This window comes from Epinephelus fuscoguttatus, linkage group LG10 (genome assembly GCF_011397635.1).
Source record: "Epinephelus fuscoguttatus linkage group LG10, E.fuscoguttatus.final_Chr_v1".
Lineage (NCBI taxonomy): Eukaryota > Metazoa > Chordata > Actinopteri > Perciformes > Serranidae > Epinephelus > Epinephelus fuscoguttatus.
In genome coordinates this window covers 30,489,082-30,515,708 of record NC_064761.1, presented here as the reverse complement: position 1 = coordinate 30,515,708, position 26,627 = coordinate 30,489,082, and the positions used below count along the sequence as shown (strand labels likewise).

General features: G+C 40.6%; 1 protein-coding gene across 3 annotated transcripts in view; it reads right to left on the bottom strand.

Moving 5' to 3' along the window:
• slc44a5b (solute carrier family 44 member 5b) overlaps window positions 1–26,627 on the bottom strand; it is a 41,362-nt gene that overhangs the window by 2,812 nt on the left and 11,923 nt on the right. Inside the window, exons 2-22 of one of the 3 annotated variants that reach the window (XM_049588462.1) lie at window positions 21,110–21,158; window positions 15,816–15,889; window positions 12,559–12,643; window positions 12,167–12,251; window positions 11,919–12,032; window positions 10,800–10,860; window positions 10,573–10,696; window positions 8,583–8,666; window positions 8,166–8,278; window positions 7,842–7,973; window positions 6,757–6,856; window positions 6,416–6,508; window positions 5,903–5,990; window positions 5,080–5,342; window positions 4,761–4,855; window positions 4,570–4,673; window positions 4,384–4,457; window positions 3,992–4,062; window positions 3,013–3,101; window positions 1,673–1,757; window positions 5–1,343 (exon numbers count right to left, since the gene is read on the bottom strand). In XM_049588462.1, coding sequence (XP_049444419.1) covers window positions 1,228–1,343; window positions 1,673–1,757; window positions 3,013–3,101; window positions 3,992–4,062; window positions 4,384–4,457; window positions 4,570–4,673; window positions 4,761–4,855; window positions 5,080–5,342; window positions 5,903–5,990; window positions 6,416–6,508; window positions 6,757–6,856; window positions 7,842–7,973; window positions 8,166–8,278; window positions 8,583–8,666; window positions 10,573–10,696; window positions 10,800–10,860; window positions 11,919–12,032; window positions 12,167–12,251; window positions 12,559–12,643; window positions 15,816–15,889; window positions 21,110–21,158 — 2,099 coding nt within the window. In that variant the 3' untranslated portion in view covers window positions 5–1,227. Of the gene's footprint in view, window positions 1–4; window positions 1,344–1,363; window positions 1,493–1,672; window positions 1,758–3,012; window positions 3,102–3,991; window positions 4,063–4,383; window positions 4,458–4,569; window positions 4,674–4,760; window positions 4,856–5,079; window positions 5,343–5,902; window positions 5,991–6,415; window positions 6,509–6,756; window positions 6,857–7,841; window positions 7,974–8,165; window positions 8,279–8,582; window positions 8,667–10,572; window positions 10,697–10,799; window positions 10,861–11,918; window positions 12,033–12,166; window positions 12,252–12,558; window positions 12,644–15,815; window positions 15,890–21,109; window positions 21,159–26,627 lie in introns of those variants that run through there. The other 2 variants (XM_049588464.1, XM_049588463.1) reach the window with 2 other exon arrangements.

Below are 26,627 nucleotides of genomic sequence, written 5' to 3'. Positions count from 1 at the left end.
GATGGAAATTGCACTAGACAATACTTAAACCATTTATGTTTATTCAAAAAAAAGGATTCACATTGTCATTGGATTTCATCGATAAAAAAAATTCTCCTATACAAAAAGAACACTTAATAACCTCCAGATAGATGCGTGTATTATACTTAGTATTAAAACAGCAATACATCTGAACCATCCAATAAAAAATTTACCAAAAATGGCTTTGACATCCTTTTATAAACTGTATCGCAAAAGGTTCCTGGTGTTAGGTCTAAAACCACAGAATAAGAGGAACAATTTTTTTTTCAATTTATTTTTTTTCACAACTAGGCACATAAACTAGTGGCTGCATTCAGAAGGTTCCTGAAAACTGTCAGGTTCTGTTTAAATTTTAAGCAAAAACCATAATGTCTTTTTTGAAGTCTTGACCTCCCACAAAGTCTCTGTCTGGTTTACAGTACATCTATGAGCATAATGGAAACTTTAAAATTATTGTGACCTTTTGTTCTTCTTTAAACGATGTAAAATAAGAGAAACCTGTTTTGCTAAGTGCAGGATTACACACTGTTTTTGGATCTGTGTGTGTTTGTGTTAGTATAAATACGGTGGATCAAAGCAACCTATAAAACCAATGGTAAACATCAACAGCCAGCAAAATAATCATGCTTGACAGAGGAAATAAATCACATGGTTCTTTTCCCATATGTGAAAGTGCATACAAAACATGATTATACACTAGAAGACCAAAGTGCGACAAGAGGGTGCCCCATAAGTCCACCATTTTCTCATGGTGAAGCCGTATGCCATAGTCCATCAGTGGCATCTGTACATCTTAAGGTCCTTATATTTGTTTGGGTAAAAATGCTCCTATCATAGTCATCTCAGCCTGTGCGTCCGTCCTGCGAGTTAACGTGTACCCTCTCAGTAAGGCAGAGGTCAGCAGAGAATACAGAGAAGAAAAAAGAAAAACAAGCGTGGCAGAAAAAAAGGCAAGTATCTGAGTTGGCTCAAGAGAGGAAGTAAACTGGTCTTTTTTTTTTAGTCCCCTGTGCCTTTTCTGGGAGGAACCAAAGTAAAAGCATGTCCTTTCATGTCCAGGCCATCCCTGACCAGGCTGGGATGCATCCAGTTTTGATGTTTAGCCCTACAGTACTTGCTCTCAGACGTCCCGACCCCCACACGTACAGTAGATATGGAGAAGTGAGTGAGAGAGTCAACAATTCATTTAAAATGGCCACCTGCCGCTCAAGAAGCAGCGCATAATTTGGCACCCTCCTCTCCTTTGCGCAGGATCTTGTGCAGGCCAGGAGACATGTAGTAGGGCCTAGAGGAAGAACCATCATTCCTCTCCAGGTCTTCACCTGAGACCAGGTCCCAGCACAGCAGAGGACAGGAGGAGCAGGAGGAGCAGGAATAGCAGGCAGCGCACAGAGTGACAGTCAGACAGAGAAAGGAAAGCAAAGACTTAGTAGAGAGAAATTAGCAAAAAGGTCATGCAGACATTAGAGAGCTGAATGAGCAGGAAGCAGTTTCAGTTGTCATTTAGAGGCAGATTACAGAGGGAAAAAGTTATATTCAAATGCTGACAGGCTGCTTGACATTTAATCTTTAACCATCATAGCTGTACTCAGTACAAGTAGTCATACTCTCACACTGTCATGTAAATGACTGAAAAATACAGCATACTCACAAAAACACAGGAACAACGTATCCACACACATGGCATAGACGTTAAAGAAGCCATGTGCGATCATGTAGGATCCAAATATCACCGTCTGAAAGAATTTACAGCTTGCAGTCAGTACAAATGAATGTACCATTGAGAGTCATTACCAACTGTTACCCCCTTACTCATCACTGTATCCTGTATGCTCGAGTTGGGTGGCTGTCTTATCGCAGACTTTTTTTATTGGTATTTTCTTATTAACAAAGCTATTCTTGGCCTACTTCCAGGATATTTATCTGTGTACATTAAGCAAAGACCTGAAAATGACTATGTTCTTTAATGTCCATAGCTAGGATCCATGTGGAGTTTGGCAAAGGAGCCTTTATGTACGCAGCTGCATGTATGTAGAATCTTCTGCAGAAGGATTTTAAGTATCACTCACTGGTTCCTCTTGGTCATTTCAAAGCACTGCTGGAGGAATTTATGATTTTTACGAAGGTATTTTTAATTGTTTATAGTTGCCTGTTTTCTCGTTTTTTATCTTCCACTTACAGCATGTTAACATACTTTTTTTGTTGTAATTTCATTTTGTTTTGTGTCTGGCTTTTGTTTTGCACATTTGATTATGTATTTTTGTCACGTCTGTAACTTACGTTGCTGCCTGTCTTGACCAGGAAACTCTTTAAAAAGCTGTTTTTAATCTAAAGAGGTTAAATAAAGGTTAAACAAATGATAAAAAAATGCTATACTGTCAACATCTAATTTGCATTGTGATGTGAACACCATAAAGATCAAGAATAATATGAACCACTGACACATAAATTCCTCAACAAAACTAATTAGCTTGTGCACCACTGTAATGTGATCTGAATAACTGGAGTGGTGTTAACTGCAGTTTAACAAGACTCCACATCTACAAAAAGTGTGCAGTTTGAGCGTTGATCTATGCCTCACATTTGCAGAAACAAAAAGCACCCCTCACAATTTACACCAGGAAGAGTGTGTTCTCTCTGTTCTGGAGAAAGCTGAGGTGTTAAGACAAGCCCTAATAAATCAGATCTCACTACTTGTGCCTGCCTGTAGTTATTCATGGAAATGAGCGAAAAAACTACATTCAGCATAAGTTCTTAATTATTGCAGTTCATCAGTACCATCCTTTGCAAAAATTGTGACAAATGTGAGGACATAACATAACCTATATAAACAATTTTTGTTGTATATTCCATAAGAAAGGCAGTGAGGTGAATTTTGATTTCATATATTCGTCAATGTAATGCTCCAACCACATTTTAATCTTTCTCATTCTACTTAAAGTAACTACTGGTAAAACTATGAATTAAATAGCCCACATTTTAATTCCTTACCAGAAGGGGGACCCAGTAGTAATTTAGGGATGGCACCTCCTCTTGAATGACTGGTATCTTACGTGTGAAGAAGAAAAATGCAAGAACACCTGCAAAATATAAATAAGTGACTAAATAACTAGTGGAGGTAAAAAAAGATGTTGAATCCATGGATAATAATCACAATAACAAGCTACATTAGTAGCAAAAATGCAACACCTTTTACCCGTTGACATCAGAAACAGTGAAACACCATACACCTCTACACATTAAGAGACATTTAAAAAGAACTGTCGACAAGAAAGGGAATTGATTCCACGAAGATGTTATTATATCATAATCTTTTAAAGTACCAGAAGGAACGAGAATGATTGGTTCATGTGAGCAACATATCACCAAACTGAGCAACTAATATAATCACAAACATGGCAGTCTAATTTCTCAAACCCTTCAATACATGCAAGTAATTTTTGGACAAGTGGCGTCTTTAAAAAGGCCGCAGGAATAATTCTAAGATGTTTTTAATAGGGTGTTTCAGAGATGCTACAACTGGTTGAAAGGGGAATAATTAATCGATTACAAACATATACATGTATTTTGGTACATTCAGATCAATAAATCTTTCATAAGTGACACCAAAGGACAAATAAGACAGTATTACTTGTACAGGGATTTGTAAGGGTAACATCTAGGATTATTTTGTTTGTATTTCTGTTTAAATTAGGATCTTAGAAACTGAACTGAATTCCTCCTTTTGTTAAATGTAAGAGATTTAGCTGTTTTCACAGACCTGCAGACAACCTATGAAACATTACATTTCAACTTCCAGTGACACAAACTGAGTGGAAACAGAGTGTCTGCGTGGCAGAAATAACTAAGAGTGAGATGCTTTATCATCCACCAAATATTCAGGGGGATATCTCATCCTGTCTCTGCTGCAATATTTCATCTACGTAACAGTTTATGTGACTTCACAGACTGTGGGTGACAAGAAACTCACCAACACTTCCTGAAATAAGCAGTTTCCCCAAGAAGAGCAGAAAGTCTGTCACCTTGTCCAAAACAGCAACCCTACAGAGGAGGGAGAGAAAAGCCAGAGTGGAGGAGACACACAGAGACCAGAGAAATGTAGAAGGCAATGAGACACAGAAAGTGCACACATTATTAAAGACATGAATACATGGTAATAAGGAAAAGGTGCGAGTGCTAGGAACTCTCAATTCTTGATTGTTTCACTGACATACATACAATAAATCCACACATTTTTATTGTTTGTGAGCCAGACTGTGTTAGCCTGGCATGTTAACTGAGTGTGTTTCAGCAGCAAGTCATCTGTACTCTGACCTTTTCTAGATGCATGTATCTGACTCAGACCTACACGAAAGGCCTTACCGAATAACATTCCTCATCAAGAGAAAAAAAGCATCCTTGGAAGAGGTGCAGAAGTTCTTTCCATATATTGCTATCTGTTGGTGAGAGAAAAGTAGAGAGTAGTGAAGCACTGAGACACAAGCCACTCCAACTAACAACTGAGCTGCCAACAGATACCTGCAATCAATCAGATGTTTCTTAACTCACCATAATGTATGCGTTTCTGTTTATAAACTTGATGAAATGTTCCAGGCACCAGAAGCAGCATTTGAGGCAGCAAAGCATGAATCGAGCGAATGCATTTTGAGAACCTGGGAAAATGTCATCAGTCATCAACATCCCATTTTAAATAATCATTAAATTGTGTAAGATAAGTATTTTTAAGAGTGACAGTGTACCTTTCAGATTGTGATCCAGGTACTCGAGAACAATTCGGACCAACTGCACCACGGCGAGGATCAGAGAACCGAAGGCAAGAGAACCTGTGTGGTAACTGTGACACGAGAATCAAAATGTTGTAACAGACATTTGCGTAAGATATCTTAGTAGATGCTTGTGAGAAGTCCCTTATCATTTTTCAGTTATTTATGGGACAAGCAGGTAAATTCCAAATTTGACTGTTATTCATATCCGACATTTTAGCAGTAAAGAAACATTTGTACGGCATTGGACATCTTCACAATAACATGTACGATACTAGTCTGTATAGCTCCCTACCGTATGGCTCGGCTAAAAGAAGAGTACAGGGGGCATGCAGGGATGTCGGTTGGCTTCCTCAGGGCCCAGTAGTAAGATGCGAAAGCTCCAGCCAGGGTGCACTGGCCCAGCGCGATGGTAAAGTTGACCAGCCAGAGGAACACGAACAGGTTACACAGATGCAGGACGAGGATGTAGCGGTGGTACACACTTTCTCCACCATAGAAGGCAAACATGCATTGTGACCCGGGACACACTTTGGTAATATTGGTCTGACTGAAGGTCTGAAAGAAAACAACAGATTTGATCTTGGTGTGTTGTCAGACAAGAGTACTGTGAGTTAATATTAAATTCAAGACATTGCAGGGCAAACTACTGAATCACAGAGAAACAATGATGTCACTTTTCTATTCTTGGCTTTTTACTCCACTGTAGCTCTGTGTTGCATGTTAATGAATAATTTGTGAATGTATGTCTATGAGGTAATCTTGCAGTTATTTAAGGTTGTGTGGACATGGAGCATAGTAGTGCTTTGAGACTTTAACATTAACTTACACAAACCAGGGGGTGCAAGCAGGCTGATGAATAATATTTGTCAAATAATCGTTCATAGCTGCCAGCCACTAACCTGGACTCTATTTACATTAGAGCATTAGAGATTGATTATAAGAGCTCAGCGCCAGCTATCAGATTTCACTTGTAGGCAATAAAAAGAAGCTATTACATTTCATTTGATTGATTACGGTCTGACAAAGAAATATTTCACAGAGCAAGATGTGGCAGAGAAATTACACAGTTACAAAACTACTCCACACTTCACTGTGTGAGAAGGTGGGGGACTAACCTTTGGACTGCATGTGAGGTTGGCATACATGCATTTATCATCAGTAGGTGTGACCTTGTAGACTGCATTACCAGATGATGCTAAGAAGCTGAGAGAAAACTAGTTAAGGGCAACACAAAGGGACATTTCCTCTGCACAGTAATTACTGACGACTGATATTACATCCAGTTTTGTTTTAATACTTCAGTCACATGCTGCTTACACAAAGTCATCTCATTCATCCAGGCATTACAATGCTAAGACGATGTTAAAGAACTCACTGGGACACAAGAACAGAAGCTTGTTCCTAATTTGCTCTTGCTTTAAAAACATAAAGCACCAAGTGAAAGAAGCACCATCCTTTTTCTGTAACCTTTTTCTGTAATCATCTGTTGACTGGTTTTATGATCTTCTGGATAATCTTTATGAACTTGATGTAGTGTTTTGGTTAGTAAAACTGCTGCAGACTGCATGAACACAGCAGAATTCTCTGAGTAAAACGGTTCATCAATGTAGCAGCATTTAGAAGGATACACTGCTGTGACGGCCCAGTAAGCAATGCAGATGGCCAGGAGGAAAAAGGTGATGATGGGGTAGAAGAGAGTGGACATGATGTAGCTGATGGCCCTAGAAACAAAAAGACAGTCAAACACACTATTTCATTTTTAAGGAGTCAACAGAGCTTTTATCAGGGTTGGAAATTAGCACCAGCCACCAGACAAATGCTGGTAAAATATGCTGCTAGATTTGCTTTGCTCACCAGCCAATAAATAATGTGAATCTATTGAGTGAGTGGTAGATTTTGTAATCCACCAGCCACAGTGGAAGGAGGACAATAAAGGTAATTTCCAACCCTGGCTTTTATCCATACTTACTTGCTTCCCTCCTTCAATAATGCAATGGCGATGCGCAGCCTTGTCCTCAGAAATATCAGCATAATCACAATGATGGCCTCAATCACAGAGAGCGAGATCACTACAAAACAAATTATATGTTTCATGATGTATCACTGCAAGTTCAACAAATATGCTTAAACGTGTCACTTGAGCATTTAATGATCTAGTGTGTAGGATTTAGTGGCATCTTGCGGTGAGGTTGCAGAATTTAAACTTCTCCTGTGTGCCAAGCGTGTAGGAAAGGTACGATGGCTGATGTGAAAACACAAATATGCTAACGACCCTATCTAGAGCCAGCATTTGGTTTGTCCACTCTGGGCTACTGTAGAATAACATAGCTCATTCTAAGGTAACAAAAACACAACAATTCAAATATTCAGTTGATAATACACTAATTTGGCAGCACGGTGGTGCAGTGGTTAGCATTGTCCCCTCACAGCAAGAGGGTTCCTGGCTCCTGGTTCAAACCCAAGGTGGGGGAGCCCTTCTGTGTGGAGTTTGCATGTTTTCCCCTTGTCAGTGTGGCCTTCACAGACTCCAACAGTCCCAAGACATGCAGGTTAGGTTAACTGGTGACTCTAAACTGGCCGTAGATGTGAGTGTGAGTGTGAGTGTAAATGGTTGTGTTTCTATGTGTTAGCCTTGCAATAGTCTGGTGACCTGTCAAGGGTGTACCCTGCCTCTCACCCAGTGTCAGCTGGGATAGGCTCCAGGCCCACTGCGCCCTCTAAGAGGATAGGCGATTATGGAAAATTAATGAATGAATACACTAATTAAAACATAGCTATGAATATTAGATACCATTTCTGCTGATAGATGCCGCTATATCCTACACACTAGACCTTTAAAAAAAGTTAAACCCAAGTTAGTAAAAAAAATAGTTATTTAAATAACTGAACTTCAGAAGGTTTAATTTTCAAAAACTCTAGTCTACAGGGATAGAAAAATGTTGTTCATAAGGTTGTGATTGAGCAAAACTCACAGAAGGATGCCTATAATTGTTTAGATTTACATAAAAAAGTACAAACTGTGAGGTTAACATATGAACGTGGATGACAACATACTAAAGATGAGCCACGTTTGGCTGAGCTGAAGGTAAATGCTGAAGTCTGTGTGGAAGCCGATATCAGAGATGGTGACATTGGCACCTGGCTTCCCGCTCAGAGTGCTGTACTCCCAGTAGCAGTGCCAGATCCCTGAGAGACACAAAGAGACAGAGAGAGAGAATCAAAGCCAGGAAAGGATGCAACAAGGTAAGGCAAATATAACTCTGCCACAGTTTGTTACTACAGCAGAACTTCCCACTGCAAAATAGGTGAGAAAGGCAAATGTAAAACACGTGTACTCAGTGTACAGTAGCCACTGGCAATGCAAGGTAGCTATCTCACCGTAGCCCACTGCAGCGATGACACCAAAGATAATGAGCCACAGGAGCACACCAGCAGTGTAGCGCAGCAGCAGGATAAAGACCAGACTGACCGCCATGGTTATCACCAAACCACTGCAACAACACAAACACAGATGTACTGGGAACTGACCAGCGCTTCACTGGTAAAGAAATTCATATAGGCTTTAATAATGTATGTAGTCAGATCTGTATTATGGACGTCTCGGGTACTAATTAAATCACATACTGTTGAAATTTCAATTATTTGCATGTAAAAATGGCACGGTAAACATTATAATAAGTTTCATCATTTATTAAACGTATGGGTCAGGTAATTTTCTCTACCCACACAGGAGCACATAATCCATGAAGAGAAGTGAAAACATGAAAATCACCAAAAGCCACAGCACATCCTTACATGAGGATCCAGTCCCAGGAATTTGCATAATCCTCAAAGATCTTCATGCCAACTTCTTTGGCATTCAGCAGACTGGCCATACTTCTGTGATGGAGTAACAAGGTGAGGAGTGGGAAAGAGAGGATGCAACAAAAAGGGGATTTAATAACAACATGGAGAGGAACTGTGGCGGCTTTGTGTCAGTGCTTCAAATGATTTACTTACTAGGGCTTTTCAAAGCATTTTGACACTTTATTTATCTTTAATGCTCTTACTATGAAACAAAGATGAATACAGTTTCAAAATGCTTTTGATGTTCTCAGCTCTAAGACCTACTTATTGGGTTATGAGGGTCTGGAGAAAAATATGGCAAGTTTCATATCAAAGAGCCACAAAACAGCATTAGTGTTACTGAAGCACTATGGAGCAATAGATCCTTCAGTATGGCAGTAAATGGCATAGCAGGGTGATACTGAATGTGATACAGAGGCGCACCTTGTGGAACAGCACACATTAATGGATGTGTCAGATCAAGAACCCCTTTATTTCACAGTACAGGTACTGTAAGTTTTCCATTACAAATGAAAACAAGAGATGTGCTCAACAAAACAAACCTAAAATAAATTGCATGTTTTTTTTTAATCTGTTTTACTTGTCACCTGAATTTATTTTTATTCAAAAACTGTGTTGTAAACCTCAAAAAGACTCACTGGATCTTTAAATCTTAACTTCACCTTTCCCTGGGCAAAGATAAAATCTCAACCAAAGATTAATGATTCAGCATAAAATCAAACATATTTCTAGTCTATTTCTATTGGTGTCTTTAAAGAACTCTGGTCATGGAGATCAGAAACAGACACTGGTGCTGAGATCTCTACAGGGACAATATAACTACAAGACTGGTGCCAATGTCAAAACCCGACTGCTGCAAAGTCCGACTGCAGACACATTGCCCTATGACTCAGAGAAATCTCTCAAGTACAGACAGAGGAGGGAAAGAGGACAAGCTAACATTGCTCTGGGACAAACAGAACGCTGAATGCAGCTCTGAAGTCAACCATATAATGAAGAGTCCTAATTCAGCTCCCTAAAGGTCACTGTCCATAGACAACAGTTTGGATCATTTCCAGCATTGTTATGCAAACTTGGATTCATATCTAGATTGAGGGAGCAAACCTACTGACCACCAGGGGGCACCACATCACTCTCTATGTTATTTGACACCCAAAGTAGTAGATGACTTGATGTTTTGAGGTAGATATATACCACGAACAACTGTAATAATCTGTCCTAATTCCTGTCCATTGTTGCAGGCGGAGGGACTCAGGAACAGACTGTTCATGATGAAGTGGGAGGGTTAGTCTACACAGAGCTACTGGCTACAGCAGAGGCAAAGTTAGAAAGCTGAAAAGAAATAATTTTGGAAACCTTTCCACTCCTTGCTGCATGGCAGTTACTTGGCTACAAAAAGAAGAGCATTAATGCACATTATCTTTCAAGGTAATTCAGGGCAAACAAAAGCTGATCACAGCAAACACAGAATCATGTATGTTTATAGTGTCAGCTCACTGGTGTAAATACATAATTTCTCAGTTTATCCAAAGTTTTCCATTTCAGCCCATTAACATGTTGGTGTAGATTTACAAAGCAGCCGTTGTAAGCTTGTAGGTACCCCTTAAGTTCTCCTTTTGAACTTGTGGGTAAGCTGCAGTTTCATGCAATAAACATGCAAATGACTGAATGTGGTTGGACACATTCCTGGGCATCAGTGACATGCCCGCTTGTCCTACCCTGTAATATCTGTCCAGAGCTCTCTGGGTGCAGATTTGGCAGCCCTAGTGACAGCATAACAGTTTTAAAACACTTAACTTCACAGGGTAAATGGTTAAATATTCTTTTACTACAGCAAGAATGCCAATTCTTAATCCAATGCATGTGTTTTCTCTGTATGTGTATGTTAACTGACAGAACAACAAAGTCAAGATTCACACTGCAGGGAAGCAGATCTTACTTGGCAGCATCTTTGAGGTCGCTGACACTTCTCTTGTTATTGTCACCGTCTTTGAAGATGGTCTGATTGGCTACAGTTAAAATTCCATTTCTTGTAATGAAATCAGGGAAGCACCGCTGTAGGACTGAAACACAGTTATAGACATTTGTTCTTGTCGTAAGTAGCCTGGCAAACAAATAGTGAGCTACTGTGCATTCCAGTGTTTACAGTTAGTCAGACTGACTTACAAGGTCTGCTTGGCACGATCATAGACGGGCAGTCTTCATCTCGTATGACTTCTGCAACTCTCTGAAAATAGGGGAATAAAGGAGATGGTGATTTTACAATTGAATAAAAGAGATTTATAGCAGGTATCATAGCTACAGATGGAGTGAAGTGTCTCCTCCACACACTTAACTGATCTCTCTGAATCTGAATCTGTCCTGTAGGTTTCTGTAATTCTGTACAATCGTGTGTGCTTTGCTGCCATTTCTAATATGTGTTAGGGAAAATAATGATTTTAAGTCTGTTCACTTAAGTTCTTACTTATGAAACACTTTATTGTATTAAATTCTTGCATAAAAATAGCATAAATTCAGTTTAGGCTATTGAATAAAATAACTATCATCAGTAAGATGTATAACATCGGTATGTTTTACAAACATAAAAATAATTCCTGTTTTCACACAAATAATCTCAGTCCAGATCCTGTGCTGTTGGTATTATCATCATCATTATTCCTGTAGACCAAAAAAGTCAAGTCAGATGTGACAGGGATGGTTTGAACCCTGTCTGATGTAACACTGTCATACTTGGGATGATGTGGGAAGGGAAATCAATGATTCAGTTCAAACAGTATGACTGAGCTGTTAGGTGCTCCCACACACCACCTCACTTTCTGGTTCTTGCACACCATCGCGCCAACGTCACCGTCACTGAACTGCTGCCAGCCGACAGAACGGGGCTGTGATGTGCATCAGTGGCTGCTAGCTCACTACCGACCGTCTCTCATACGCATTCAAATGAGCTCTCCATTATAACCACTGTACAGATAAAAGTGATGAAATCTGAGGATGGATTACTCTTGATGTTCTAATTCTTTTATTTGTTGTACAGTTATATTTGATCAAAACGTGTGTCTGCAACTGAAGAAAACTTTTGTAATTTAGACCCCAGAGTAGGCCCCTTTGCCTGGATAAAATTCTGGGGACTATGTAAATCACCTGCCCATAGGACGTGACAAAATGGAATATAAACATACCTGGTTTCCAAAGCAAAAGCAAGTGCAAACTGCATGCAGATGAGGCATGGAGTTCAATAAATATATTTTCATCTAGTTTGCAAAAACACAAAAGCCGCTGTCTCACCTTGCTGCCAATCTCGAAGCCCGGCTTGCAGAATTGCTTGTAATATTCCCAGTTTTTGGTATTCCACGCATCCAGGAGAGTTGCAAATCTGTCAGGGCACTTGGAGACACAGAGCTGGAGGAGGCAACGCATCTTCTTAATGAGAAAGCCCATCAATCTTGCATAATCAAGCGTGGAGGAAAGGTTGGAGGGGAACATAAAGCAGAGCAAAGAAGTGCTGCTAGAAGCGGCTTCATTCAGTCTCTTACCTGGGTTGTAGGGCACTGGAGGTTAATCAAAACTGCAGGATTGGCACATTTCAACATGTTGAAGTAGAATAGTATGGCTTTGTTTCTGCGGAGACAAGTGATGAAGATAGAGAGAGGAGTCTGATTAGAAGGATTCAACAGACTGACAAATCAGTCCATTACTGCAATGTTTTATCAGCAAGCATTTAAGCACACACGCACACACACATACACACACTCAGAGTGAGAGAGTGCACCGTGCAGTCTGCCATAATTAATCACAAACCATCGCCGTGTATTGTGGTCAAATCCTTTTGTGAGTGTAAAGATAAGGATGGAAAAGCTGACAGACAAATTGGGGAACATAATTATTCCAGTGTACAATCATTTAAGAAAGATATTATTGCACTCACGCATTGGGGGTGTTCTGGTGGCCGCAGAACTGACCGTGGCTGTCGGTTGGATACACAACCTTCCTGGGGTCCCCGTGGATCCAGGCTGAAAACACAGCACAACAGTTACTTGTTTCACCTGCATGTATTTTAACATGTGAGCATACCAGACACATATTCCTGAAACTGGTAGTAGTTGCTTCCTTGTTGTACCCACTGAGGTGTACAAGACCACTGGTCAAAACATTACCCTCCTTTTCAGACTCTCTGTGGTCCTTCATGACACATGCTCTCAGTTTTGGAGTGTGTAAGTCAGAGAGCGTATCTAGGCTTTTATGTTTAGAGAAAGTTTTTACCTTCCTAAACACATGTACTGATAATTTTGAGTTGGTATTCCCCAGTTTCCTTCTAAATGCATCTCTGTGCATCTACTCAGAAAAACATTGATGCACACAGTAAATTGATGCTTGAATGTCAAGTCTATGAACATCACAGGCAGCTACAGTGGACCTTCATCAATTACCACAGCCTCATTAACGAAGAGAAATGGCGTTTAAAGATGTCAACTGTCTTGCTCGTCTTTGCTCATAACAAACTCAAAACCATGTAAATGAGGCAGAGCATAACAGTGTGAACCAACACAGCCAACAGCATTAAGTTGCTGTGTGCATTTGCTTTGTGTGGATGGAGACAGAGATATGCATGTTCGCAAAGTCTTCTATCAAGTGCAAATCAACTGAATGGAAATGGAAATGGCAGCTACAACGTTACAGCACATTTTACAACACAAAGACTAATTAAAGTAAAACAATTGATTAAAAGGTCAGTCTGCTCAGTTCACTGTGTGCGCCACCATGTTGCTGCGATGTCACGTGTGTTTATGTAGGTGAATTCTGGGTTGATGGATCTTGCCTTAGCTTCTGACTTGGAATTCCAACTTGAATAACACTTTTCTGTGTCAGAAGTAGTTTTTTCTGAGTTCCTAGTACAGTTGATTGCAGATGGCATCTACAGGTGAGGTTGCAGATTGCAACCAACTGAAACTTCTCCTGTGTGCGAAGCGTGTGTAGGAAAACCATAATGGTGGCCCACACAAAATGTGAATGACCCTATCTAGAGCCAGTTGGTTGGTTTGTCTATTCTGGGCCACAACATGGTGAACTCCTTGGAAAAGGGCCTACTCCTTATGTAGATATAAACGGCTCATTCTAAGGATGCGTGACCCCCAAGCGTTTTTTTTTTTTCCCAGCAGGAAAGCGGTGGCAGGGGGCTGGGGAGTGTTTCATCCCAGCCCTTCATAATGTGTCACACAAGAGTTTTCTTTCTATGACAACAATATCTAACATTAACGTTAGCTTGGTAGCTAACATAACCCTACATTACGCTGACAAAAGAACAACACTCACCGGCATCACTCAGTGTCCGTCCAATCAGCTCACACAAATGGGCTTTTCTGTCTTTGTACTGACAGCAGACAGTAGCCTAACTTAAGAAGTGGCAGTGATGTCACCATAAGCGCCTCTCTGAAAAGTTAAGGGATTTTCAAAGCTCGTGGGGCGGCTGAACAAAAAAGCTGAAGCACCCTGAAAAAAGACAATGGGTGCGATGCTTTTTCTGAAGACAACCACATTTGCTCTCTCTTAGTTGGGATCAACTTAAAAAAAAAAAGAGATACCAGTGCCCACAAAAAACGCTATGTGGACACAGGCCCTATGGTAAGAAAACATAGTTTTCTTAGTTTGAAAACATAATTATAAATGTTATATTCTAATTCTGCCAATATACTTCCCTAAAGCCTTAACACTAGACCTTTAAGGTCTTTTAGGTTCAGATGAGTTAAAGAGGGTCCTATATGAATCAATAGTAATCAAATCCTCGAATACATGGGTGCATCAGGCCAAGGCCATGAGCATCTCTCTGTGTGCTCACAAAGCACAAAAAGAAAAGAAACACAATTAACAAGACAACAATGGAAATTTATTTGGAGGATTGCATGTATGCATGTTAATTAAGAAGAAACGTCTACACAGATAAAAAAAAAAACCCAAAATAAAACAAATCAATCCAGTTTAATTTGTTTTGTTCGGTTTCTCTAGATAGGAGTAGCAGCAACCCTGAAATTCAATTTACTAAGCAATTCTTGTGTTTCATTTGTTTTCCCAACCTGAACACCACAGTGTTAAGGCCTTTCACCTTGCCAGTCAATGACGGATTGTGCTGAACGTGTGATGGCACAACAAAAGCAGTCTATAAGTCTTTGACACAACAGGGATGATGAAATTTAAAAAAATATGCAGAAAGAACAAAAAGTTCTTCAGCAGATTGCAGATGTGTCAGTGTGTATTTGAAGTCACATCCATTGTCATGGCTTCTGCTCTTTTTAAATGACTGGGAAACAGTAAGTCCTTCCCATGCCCAGATTGAGACGTGACTCTGCTGACAACGAGCTGCCGTGGGACGGCCCTTTGGTGACAGCATTGGGATTTCATTTCTCCCTAATTTATGATGTATATCATATGTGTGTGACAGAGGAAGGAATATGCAGTCAGGTGTGCTGAATAAAACAGGATATGATTTTTTTTTGTATGAGAAGGAGGTAAAGAAAAGTGGCAGAGCAAAAAGAAAGACAAAGAGAAATAGTTATAGAAATATAGAAAGGAAGGAAAATTAAATGAGGATGAAAGAAAAACTTGAGGCGAGACAGAAAGAAACAAAGAGCTGATGGGGAGATTTACAAGACTGCATGGCCTCAGTCAGTCGCAGACTAAGTGGACTCTCTGTCACACTCGGGTGACCTAAACGGCTTCAAGAAAATCTGAATGAAATAAGAGCCAGAGGGAACCACTGGTCATCCAGTAAAAAAAAACAAACAAAAAAACAAAAACCTCAACCATGACCTCAAAACTGCTTTACTAACATGATCACCTCAAGTAAAGACTCAGCCAAAGTGAGCCATACAAGCTGCATGTTGTGGTGAAACCCTAAGACTATCCCATTCTCCGGGGAGCTGCATTTTTTTAACTCCCCCGCAGTTTTAACAATCAGACATTTTGTTGAATAGCCTACCATGAAACTATGAATAAGTCAAACAAAGAAAAAAAGTGTCGGTGCATCCTGCGGAGGGGAGCAGGTCCATTTAGTTTTTGGTAAATTAAGATTTTGTCAAGTTATTGTCACACGAAGACACTTCTCACTTCATGCCCACAACACATCATGTGCGTGTGAGGTTGTGTGTGTCATTATGAAACTTGCAATCAACAGCAACGTGTAAAACTTACCCACTGTACCCAGAGCGATGTAGCCGAGAATGACAATGATGAAGATAACACAGCAAACCACATCAGTGCAGCTCCTGGAGGGAAAAGAATATGTGTGAGAACAAATGAGAGATGTGTGACATGGAGAAGATTACTAGGGAAAAATAAGGTTTTGTATGAATGGTTGGTTTACGAATGCCTTTTTCCAATTCAGTCACCTGAGAAAAATACATGTACTAATGCATCCCCAGAACGAATTGGCTCATCTCAAGAAGAAAAAACTGTGTATTATGTTTCACCATTTTGTTGTTCGTAATCATGACAGAGCTGCTGTATGGCAAGTGAGTTTCATCTGGGTGCAGCACTAGGCTTGGGCACTGTCACAGTGTTACTTGATACCAGTGTGTTTAGAAATCCTGAAAATATGATTTTCAATATGGCCAAAAATACAGACACTCCTCTTTCTCTTGATCTCATCCTCTCCAGGATGTTGCAACCCCAACATTATCACAAATTCAGCCAATTCCTGTGCATTCGGTGCAACCTTGTAATATGTCATTCACAACTTCACTACAAATTAGAGTAGCCTTTGTAAAACAGTTAAAATATCATGTTATTGTAGAACTGGACTACTGCTGCAGGAGAGTGAGCTATGTTCCTGTCATGCACACAGTGACAAGCCTAACTGTTAGCATCACACAGTTTAAGTTACCCATCAGTTGATAATGTGTTTAAAGACAAAGACGAGCCATAATGGTGTCAGTGTGAGATTGTCGTGACTGTTGAACGGCTCCGTGTGGGGTGTTAGCCACTGCTGCTTTGCTAGCATGTGCTAACTGGGCAGAGAGAGCAGGAGGAGAGCAGCTAACGGAGACAGTCCCTTAGTACTGCTCAGAACACTGAAAAACCGATCGCTAATACTGATAATATTATGCTCCAAATCCAAGATAACATTGTACTTATACTTGCCCCTACAATTTCATTCCAAAAAACACCTGTAAACAGTGCAACATGCAACAGGCCGCTTAGCTGAGCAAGATGGTAACTGCAAGTAGTGGGGATAACATTACAGAACTAATAAGCCAGCAAAGGCAGAGAGAGACAACAGGGAAAAACAGGCAGCCAACATATTTTCACATCTAACTCAGTGAATTAAGAGTTTATTTCGACCAAACTAGTGAGTGATTATTGGAAAAATGACTAACCAGAATGGCTTTGGTGAGTTTTATTTTGTTTCTGTCGAGTTAGTATGAAGTAACCTGAATTTAAAAAGGTGTACAGTTAACAGAAGAACAGTTTCCATTTGTATTTTTCTATTTATTGGGAAAACAGGTGTAAAAGGTTGTTTGTTTTTTAGACAAATACTGTCAACTACTGTATGCTCCAGTGATATGTCAGGAAGGTATAAAGATATAAATAATAGATACTGCCCAATCCAACTTGCTACCAAGTATAACAAGGTGTCATCTGTATATTGTGCTTTCAAAGAACCTGAAGTGGAGATCTACTGACTTTCTAATGAGCCTCTGAATCTCCCCCCCAGAGTTAACTGTCCCACAGGCACAGAGACAGTTATTTGAAGATTGCCTCTCTCTCCACAGTATCCTCAGCCTGCTAGTTTAAAGCAGCGTCTCACAGTCTCTCTCTCTCCTACTTTACTGTCTCACGGTCTCTCTCCCACAACAAGCGTTCTTCCCCTCCTTTCCACCCTGAGAGAAGCTGTCAGTCCAGCCCCTTCTGAGCCCTCTTTCAAAACTATTCAGACTATCCAGCCTTGAATAAAGCCAAGTTCAATCCACTGTGCCTAGTAGGGCCATACAAGGGACGTACGTAGCCTGCCTCTAACACCATACGCTACACAAATTGACTTGAGACCCTCATCTCCTTCAGCTTTCAACCCTTCTCCTCTTTCATCCAGAGGAGCGAAGCCAATGTCAAAAGGAGGCCTGAGCTCAGAGATGTGACAGTGTTTCCTCTGTGTAGTTCTTTGAAGAGTAGATTGTCCTTGTTTTGTATGCAGCATGGTTACATGGTTCTATACAGGCTGCTCTTCAGCCTCCAAATACAATTTCATGATTAAGTAGCAGACAGTGAAGGAAGACTAGAGCACTGATGCACACAGAGGATATCAGCTGAGGATCAACACGGACAAAGAGTTATAAAATAGCTTAAAGAGACATTAATGAATTTACATTAGGATGCAAACAAGAAACAAACATATCTATTTAAGCTGTATGCTCAGTGTAGCCTCTTAGATTTTGGGTCAGCTGTGTAATTTGAGTCCTCATTGCGAGTTATCCCGTACTGCTTGCAAATGTAGCTGCAATTAAGAGCTACTTTTTATGGTCCTGCATTAATAACCGCAATAAAGCCTGCAATCTATGTTAACAGGCTGCTCTGGTAGATTGGTTTGCTGAACTTCGCAATATAGAGGATTGGGAATGTTTTCTGTCCCAGCAGGGCTACTAATTCTCCTCGTTTCTCATTTCAGAATAAGATGACTCCATTATCACCATCCTTATCTGAATTACATTACGACTGTAGATACCTGCAAATTCAAATTGTAATATCTCCACTCAGAACATCTGCTCTGTATCTTCAGGCAAACATCCCAACATCAGCCGAAACGTCCAACAGATGACATTGGATGACAAAAGACTAAAAGAGGAGTTTGTTGTCATATGAAATAAGGCTTACAGACGTAGTGTGAGCAATTTTTTTCTAAAAGCACAGCAATTATATTTTGGGAGATAACAGAGAAACAAAGGCAGCTAAAGTGGGCACAGCTCTGTCTGGTGAAGACAGCCACAGTTTTACACTGACAGTGAATATGAGGAGCATGAAGACAGCCTGCCACACTACAAGTAAAGCTGTTGCCGATATTGTGCATATTATTAACAAAGGGAGACAAGGGAGTACCATTTCATTTCATTCAAAAAAAGAACAAGGGAAAGAGCTGTCAGGGTTGCCATGGCAATGGTTGCATTCGTTATCTTTGAATCCCTCTCTATCCTTTAGCAGGAAGATAAGTTAGCTATCACTCAGCCACACATCATAGACGATTAAAGGGTGAGATCTGAGGGGTGGGGGTCTAGAGCCGACCGTGCCTCTCCTCCACCGTAACGTGTTACTGTAGATCCGTCTTGTTTCCCAACTCCCTCATATAGATACGACTGCATTATTAAGACAAAGTGCAAGCACAGCACCACAGTGCTAATACAAAGTCACCTTTGAAGCATGCATAGGTGAGTGTTGAAGGGAAGCTGACAAAGTTAGAGGAGTGAAAACAATTCTGCTTCATTCTCTTATCTCAGGAAAGCAGGCCACATCCAAAATATAGTCAGACTGCAAATCTATTTGGACCCCAACCTGGCCTCCTCAGATGTCACTTACACATACTTTCACAGGGACCAAAGCATTGGCCTGCTTTTGTACTGTACTGGCAGGCAGTGCTGCTTTGAAAGGGAAAAAATCAGTACTGGAAGCTCTGTTAGTGCAATAAGAAACTTTGGTGTCAGTGTTATATTTGCAGGGCTGATATTCTGAGGGAGCCAAGGTGACACAGATGGCTGCAGTGCCACAGAATAGCATGGGTGCCATTGTGGTGTGAATCTGCCAGCCTGTGCCTGCTTTGTAACAGACATTAACAGGAAGGGGTATTTGGAGGGTCAGATTTGCACACTTAAGATATTTCTCACGGTCACGAGAGCCAAGAGGGACACTGGTTCAAGTGAGCAGCTTTACTGATGAACACGAGGCTCCTTGAGGTGAGTAGGTCCATATCCTGTGATGACAGGGAGCTACTTATTTGTAGTTAAATTTATTTGTGAGTGCACATTTGACAGGACACCATAAAAGGCTTTACATTGCAATATGGTTCTACAGTTGTAGCTCATCTGTGTACCTTTGTTTACACCAATTATATCTGTATATTATATTGTTTATAGCTGGAGCCAGTTTGGATTAACACTACACCGTGTCCACTTCTGTATGTCGCTTAAAGGACTGCTCAATAACTACAGACACGGTTACTTCATTTAGACACCGAGCTTCCATGAAAACAAGACGACCACAGAGTCGGTTCTCTCCCAGTTCTCATTAAGACAAGCCTCTGAGCCACAGAAACATCAAAGTATCCTTGGTGCCTTCACCCAGCTGTAGCAGTGAAATGGGCTGGAGAGGGTGGGATAAAGAGGCACAGGAGGACTGAAACATGCCTTCACAGCAGCCTGCCAAACTGACATTGAACATAAAAGAGATAAGAACCTACATTACCTCAGAAAATGACTAAATCATCGAAAAAGCCTGTGGTGACACCCTCGAGGGGTTTTTGCTTTATTGCAAAATTCTATTCTTCATTGTGCTGGAGAAATCAGGTAGTCTTAAAATGTAGACTTCTTTTTCACCATCCCATGTATTCATTTTTGGAGGGAGAATCCTCAACCTGAAGTTTATAGTTCTGTTTCTAGAGAAGGACCACATCTATTAAGCACCACCAGCATCATGTGACCTAATTTTTTAAGTCCCCAAATGATCACAAAAGTTGCCACTTTCATGTGCGTTTTCATTCTTTCGATATATTACATAGAAATGATGGCACAGCACAAACAATAACTAGCTGTAACGTGTATAGAATTGTGAGGCAGATAGCAGACTGTAGTTCATCAGGTGAAGTGCTACCGTGCTGCCGGGTGAAAAACAGGAGGCATCTCCCTGCAATAGTCCCGCTGATGTGTGGACTACATCTGTTTGGGTGTATCTGGCTGGTTAATAGTGTGTGTCATTGGGCTAACTCCAGCCACCAGCTTGACTTATGGCCATTGATCTGTGTGGTGGAGTGGAGAGAGCTGCCAGCACTCGGCCTCGATCTTTATTAACATGGCATGACAAATGATCAATCTATCAGTGCTCTGACTTGGGTGGGAGCCAAAAAGATTATACAATGGACAAAATCAATATACACATAAGAATCAGATGTTGGATGATTGTGATAGTTAAAGGGTCAGTTCACCAGAATAAAAAACCTCATCATAAAAATAAAAATTTGTACAAAGTCCTAATGGTATGTAAGTGTTGCTGTGACTTTATTTGACTTTTTAGATACCTGTCTCTGAGATTTCTGCCTCCATTCTAATACAGTGCAGATGAACGGGTTTACAGTTCCTGTTAATATCACCAGTGATGACAAAATGTGTCTCAAATATCATGCACTGCAATTAAAATTAAAAAGTTACTTTTGTTTATCCAGACACTGCTACATTATTAGATCTAACAACTTTAAAGCAAAAGGTGGCGATGTGGAATATGTGTAGTACCTGTTATGAACCGGTCCTCTGAAGTTTGGGTCAAATTTGCGCGGCTCACCTGTAAGACAAGCAGAATATGATGACAATAGAGTCAAATAGAACAAAAATAAATTTCGCTGACAGAGTGAATATACAGAACATAGACAACATAACAGCAGCGTGTACTGACTTATGTCTGGTTCACCAGCAAAATATGAAAGCAAGAGAAAACAAACGAGACACAGAGAACAAAGATCTGATGGTATGAGCAACATTTCATGACACTGACACAATATAGTTCTATACTGGTAAACTGTACCTGTAAAGTTAACCTGCTGTGCTATTCAACCGGACAGGACAACCTAACTAGGCCATCTCACAGTGCAGGTCTCCTTGCAGGACTGGGATGAAGAGGGATGATTACACTAAGCTAAAGCAGTAAAAGCCAAAACAATGTAGCTAACACAGAAGTATAATAAATCATTTTAACAACTCTTAAGCCAAACAGCTTATCTGGGTCACAGTGAGGATTCCCTATTTGACCCAGCAGAGTGAATACTGAGCCGTGTTTGCAGGCATCATCAGTCACCCGAGGGGCTAACTCGGACTGCGTGCGCTTGTAGGTGTGAGGAAGCACATGCATTTGCATTCATCACTGGCTGCTTCTCTGGTGCCCAAGTAGTCTCTACCCCAGTTGAAACTAAGTATGACGTGTTCCTCAGGACCTATTAATCACCACACATGGAGCGTAATTTCTCCAAGCAGCTGGGGCAGACTTAGGGGCAGCATGAGTGGGCCTATCTCCCATCTGCCCATTCCATGAACTGATCCTGTCAAAAGACGTACACGCCAGCCTTGCCTCTGAAAGTGTGAGGAATGAGTACACTGTACTATGTACATATAAATCATGTTCTGGATTTAACAAACACAAAACCAATTTTATTTTTATCAGCAGATCCAATGAAAAGGCCAAAACCAACAGCGAATGTATCCTAATAACAAGGACTGGCTGTGACTGATTTAGCTTATCCCCCCATTGCACAGAGCTCCATAATCATACAAAAACTATTAAAAACACATTAAAAAGCAAAACTATTGCATTGGGTGATATAATCTTTTATTAAAACAAACACTGCCAATGTAGTTTTTGCTGGAACAACTCCACAACTACATTTTTTAAATCTCTGGAGAGGAGCTCTCTGTTGTGAGGACATCAGTGAACATGCTCTCACACAGTTCTGCGTACTGCAGTTGTAAAATGGTGAATATGTTTTTGTTTGTTGGAACACCCCAGCTCCCATGAAATGACTCCTTCAATCATCACAATTTCCAATAAGTCCAGTAACTGTTTGATTACATTGTTTTACCTTATTCATATGTGCAAGGAGCCAACAAGAAGTCAGCTGACTTGGCCGGCGGGAATCTTGGACACCCCTACTCTCAACCCTGCTCGGCTAAAAAAAGGACTTGTGTGTGCATGCTCTATGGGCCCAAAAACATGGAAGTGTGAGGAAGCCTCCAGAGGCTTTTTTTGGCATATGCGCCCAGTAAGCAACTTTCATAGGATTGAGTGGGGGTGCTATCTTTGAACACAGTATCCAGTTCTCCCTCCAATATTTCAACGGATTACACTGAGTAATAAACTAGCCAGATATGTTCATGTTCATTAACTATCAATACTGCACCTAATGTCTTGGAACAATTAAGTGGTAGGTTAACAAAATGTAGCAAGGATGGAACATTAAATCAAACGCACCTCATCCTCTCTCTGTTCCTCTCACACACAAAACCAGCAGTGAAAACACAAAAAAGTCACATCACATAGTTCTATTTTACTGGATAAAGTCACCATGACGACTTTTTAGAAATCATACTACCAAAGAAGATGTATATTTGTTTTTTATGAAACAAAAACGCAACATCTTCAATAAAGTAAACTCCAGTTTTCCAGTTGTATACAACACCACTTGATTGTAATGCCTATGTTGGTTATGCTCAAGCAAACAAACAAACAAAACTTTTATCTGTCATTATTTTACCAAAAAGCATTTTCCTAGGAAGAAACAAACCAGGAGATGCAAATTGTTCTTGTCTTTGTCAAATGGTGATGTCACTGGGATGTCATACCACCATTCTTCCACTAAATGTTTTGGTCTTCAGTTCAAGACTGAACTGGCTTTCTCTCATCAGTACATAAAGATCAGTAAAAGTATACGCAAAAAACACAGCAACATCATCCTATTTTGTGTCTCTGACAAATGTAACACACACATTACACATTCAGTGCAGCACCAACCCTTATTGTAAGGTATTGCATAGATACTGACATTGTGAGCAGCAAGTGATATCCATCTGTGTGTAATGAAAGAACCCTAGCTCATCATTGTATATGAAAATAAAAGAACTGTGGTCCATTGTAGACCATCTAAATATTTATATCATCAACAGATTAAAAACTGCACCTCAACAAAAAAATCTCTTCTGTCTGAAACAAGTTTCAGTTGAGATCAGATGAGACATTCTGTGTTTATACATACTGTATTTGCTAGCTTGGTGATCAGAATTCTATAATGCCTGGACACAACTGCAACAACACACAGTTGCAATTTGAGAAACCCTGTAATACAGCACATACTGTATATTCCAAACTCACACACACGCAAACTCTCCCTAGAATAACTGATTCAGCACAGTAGAGCCTGGCAGCTGCTCCTAAACCAGAAGCTAAACATCCCATAGTGACTGAGTGAGTTACCACAATTTCCTGGCCAGCGAGGTTTCTAAGCCCAATATTTCTGTATAAAGATAAGGTACGAAAAAGTCAGGTTGTTATGCACATTTGCATGTGTGAAAGCATATATATTCTTGCCTGCCTTTCCCCACTAGGATTCCTCTAACAGCCTCCCTAAAGCAGTGGTAGTCTGAAGGATAGAGATGCCAAATTTCTGGGCCAACAGTAACAAAAAAAAAAAAAGAAAAAAAAAAAAGAAAAAAGTGACTGAGCAACAGTTTCGCTCACCATCAAACTCAGTGTCCTTAAGCTGCAGAGTCAGCAGCAAAAAGGAAGAAAGAAAGAAAGAAAGAAAGAAAGAAAGAAAGAAAGAAAGGTAATGCACTGGGGCGGAAATGTTCTTGAATCTAGGTGAGTTGGCTTTGTCACCTTTCTGTTTTTCTTCATTCTTACATAGAGTAAGGGCAAAAATTATGGCAGATGGAGAACTGCATGTCTCAGTGGTTACAGTTGGCTGGTCTTATGACTACATGTGGCTACGTGCAGCTACTAGATCATAAGGAAATTCCTTACATGCACTCTAGGAGTGATTATGACCATTTCAGCTCTTTCTAATTGCAGCAGTGTCAGCTGCTAACCTTTCTTTAAAGATACTTGATACGAGAACCTCCATGTCCCTTTTTTTTTGTCCTTGCTGTTAAAAACCCTATTTTTCAGCCATCTGTTTGGCTGTCACTGAAAGCCACTCACTTGAGTTGTGTTTCAGGTCTAAAAATGGGAGATGTTCTGGGTTAAGTGTGTGAATTCCTCAGCCAAGGACATAATGTCACCAGACCAGGTGCTCAATGCAGCATTTGCAGAGCACTAGCACTGAATATAATGAGGATGTTTTCACAGGGACCAAGTGTGAAAGCATCCTAAGGGTGAAAGGGACCAAGTGTGAAAGCACCCTAAGGTTCACAGGCTCACAAATTAGTGCGGTTCGTTTCGAGTCCATGTTGTGGTTAGCTTAACCTGCTTAACCACACTGCTCATTCACTAACTACCACAGGACAACTGAAGTGAGTTAAATGCCCAGACCAAGGGTCAAACATCCCAACCTAAATTCAGTTTAAGCATGTGAGCTAAAAACAAAACAAACAAAAAAAAAAAACATGTGAACTAAAACACACCACTGCGCTTTAATTTGTGTCTTTTAAAGTCAGCAGCTGTGCACATTGTAAAGAGTGAACTCTTCCTCTGTGTTGTGCCTTAAGTTGCCTCCAATTGCTTCTATATCCCAATGGTTGTTGCTACACCCACATGGCCAGCAGGATGCATCACATTAACGCACATCAGAGCTAATTAGAGGTACAGCTGCTGGGGGCGAACAAAATACGTAGTTAGCTACTAGAGTGGCCCCAGAATGGAAACAGAACTATGCGGATTTAAAAAAAAAAAAAAAAAAAATCCTTTCATTGATCCACCTGGGTAGTGTGAATATTTAAAACATGTGCAGGTCTCAAGTGGACGAGCAATTGTGACACAAACAGGTTAGTCCATATGGTGAGTGCAAGCTGAATCACACTGAGATCAAGGAGAGCCAGTGGTGAGAGGACAGATTGTGGTGCAGTGAGTGTCAGGGAGCGGAGCTTTTTTCAGTTGTGTTAGTGGTTTCTCGATCAAGCTACTGTTTGGAGTTGTGGAGCCTGCCAGTATGTCCAGCAAGAGGACCAGCAGGCAGCATGGTCCCCCGCCAACTGACGAAAAATGAGGGCAGTCGTTATGTTGATCAAAACCTAGAATACAAAACTGTCAATACAGTATGACTGAGGGAACTCAAAATCAAACATGTGAGTGCGTAAGCTCCAATAGCAATAGCATGTTATAATATACAGCACACTAAAATATTCTGGAGGATTACAAACCCCTCGTTCTGACACAATAATATTTAGGTGACAGAGCATGTGCTTATTCAGCTAAGCTAAATTTAGCTTTTGCTCCTACCTACTCCATCAGCTTGACTACTTCCACTAGGCTGTTGTACTTTCCTCTGTCCCACAAAACAAATTTCAATGAAAGGTTAAAAGAGAGTGTTGAAAATCATCAGTGATGCCTGGATACCAGCAGAGTCTGCATTAGGTGACGGCTGTTTAGACTGCACTGCAGTCTGCCAGTGCAGGAGATGAGGGTGGTGGACTGGATGTGTGCTGCTGGCTTTAGTCAGGCTGAAAGACGGTCTGTAGTCAACAACATTCGGAAAAAGCCTGGCAGGCATGCTATGCTGGGACAGCTAAAGTCACTGTTAGCTCCACTAACTGTTAGTCTCCTCTATTGACATAGTGTTGGATAATGCCATCGTGTCCTGCTGTGACTGGAAGATTTACGCATAACACAACAATCATGGTGGTAATCAAAGGCTCTGAGGCAATGAGGCTGGACGGGGTGAGGAATTACACATCAGGATCAGACAAAAGCTTTGGCAGTAATCTTCGCTCCCAAATCCCATTTGCATTTCCAGCTAGTCTGCCATAGCAACAAGATCTATGGATCAATTTACAGTGGCGAGGACCTAACGCCATAAACTGAGCCTGTGACACACATAAAAAAAAGTTGTGATAAAATTCCTTCTTCCAACATAAGTTTAATAAAAAAAACTCTCAGAAAAGATTGAAAAGCGCAGTGACAATGCCTCAATTTGAAGTCCGTACTTCCTGTCAGACAGATTCTGAAGTATGTGCTGAGATTGACTGCTGAGAATCAACTTCAGAGTGCCGTGCAGGAAGAGAGCCAGATGTAACAACCCAGCCTGGAGTGATAAAGCTTCAGGGGAAAGTC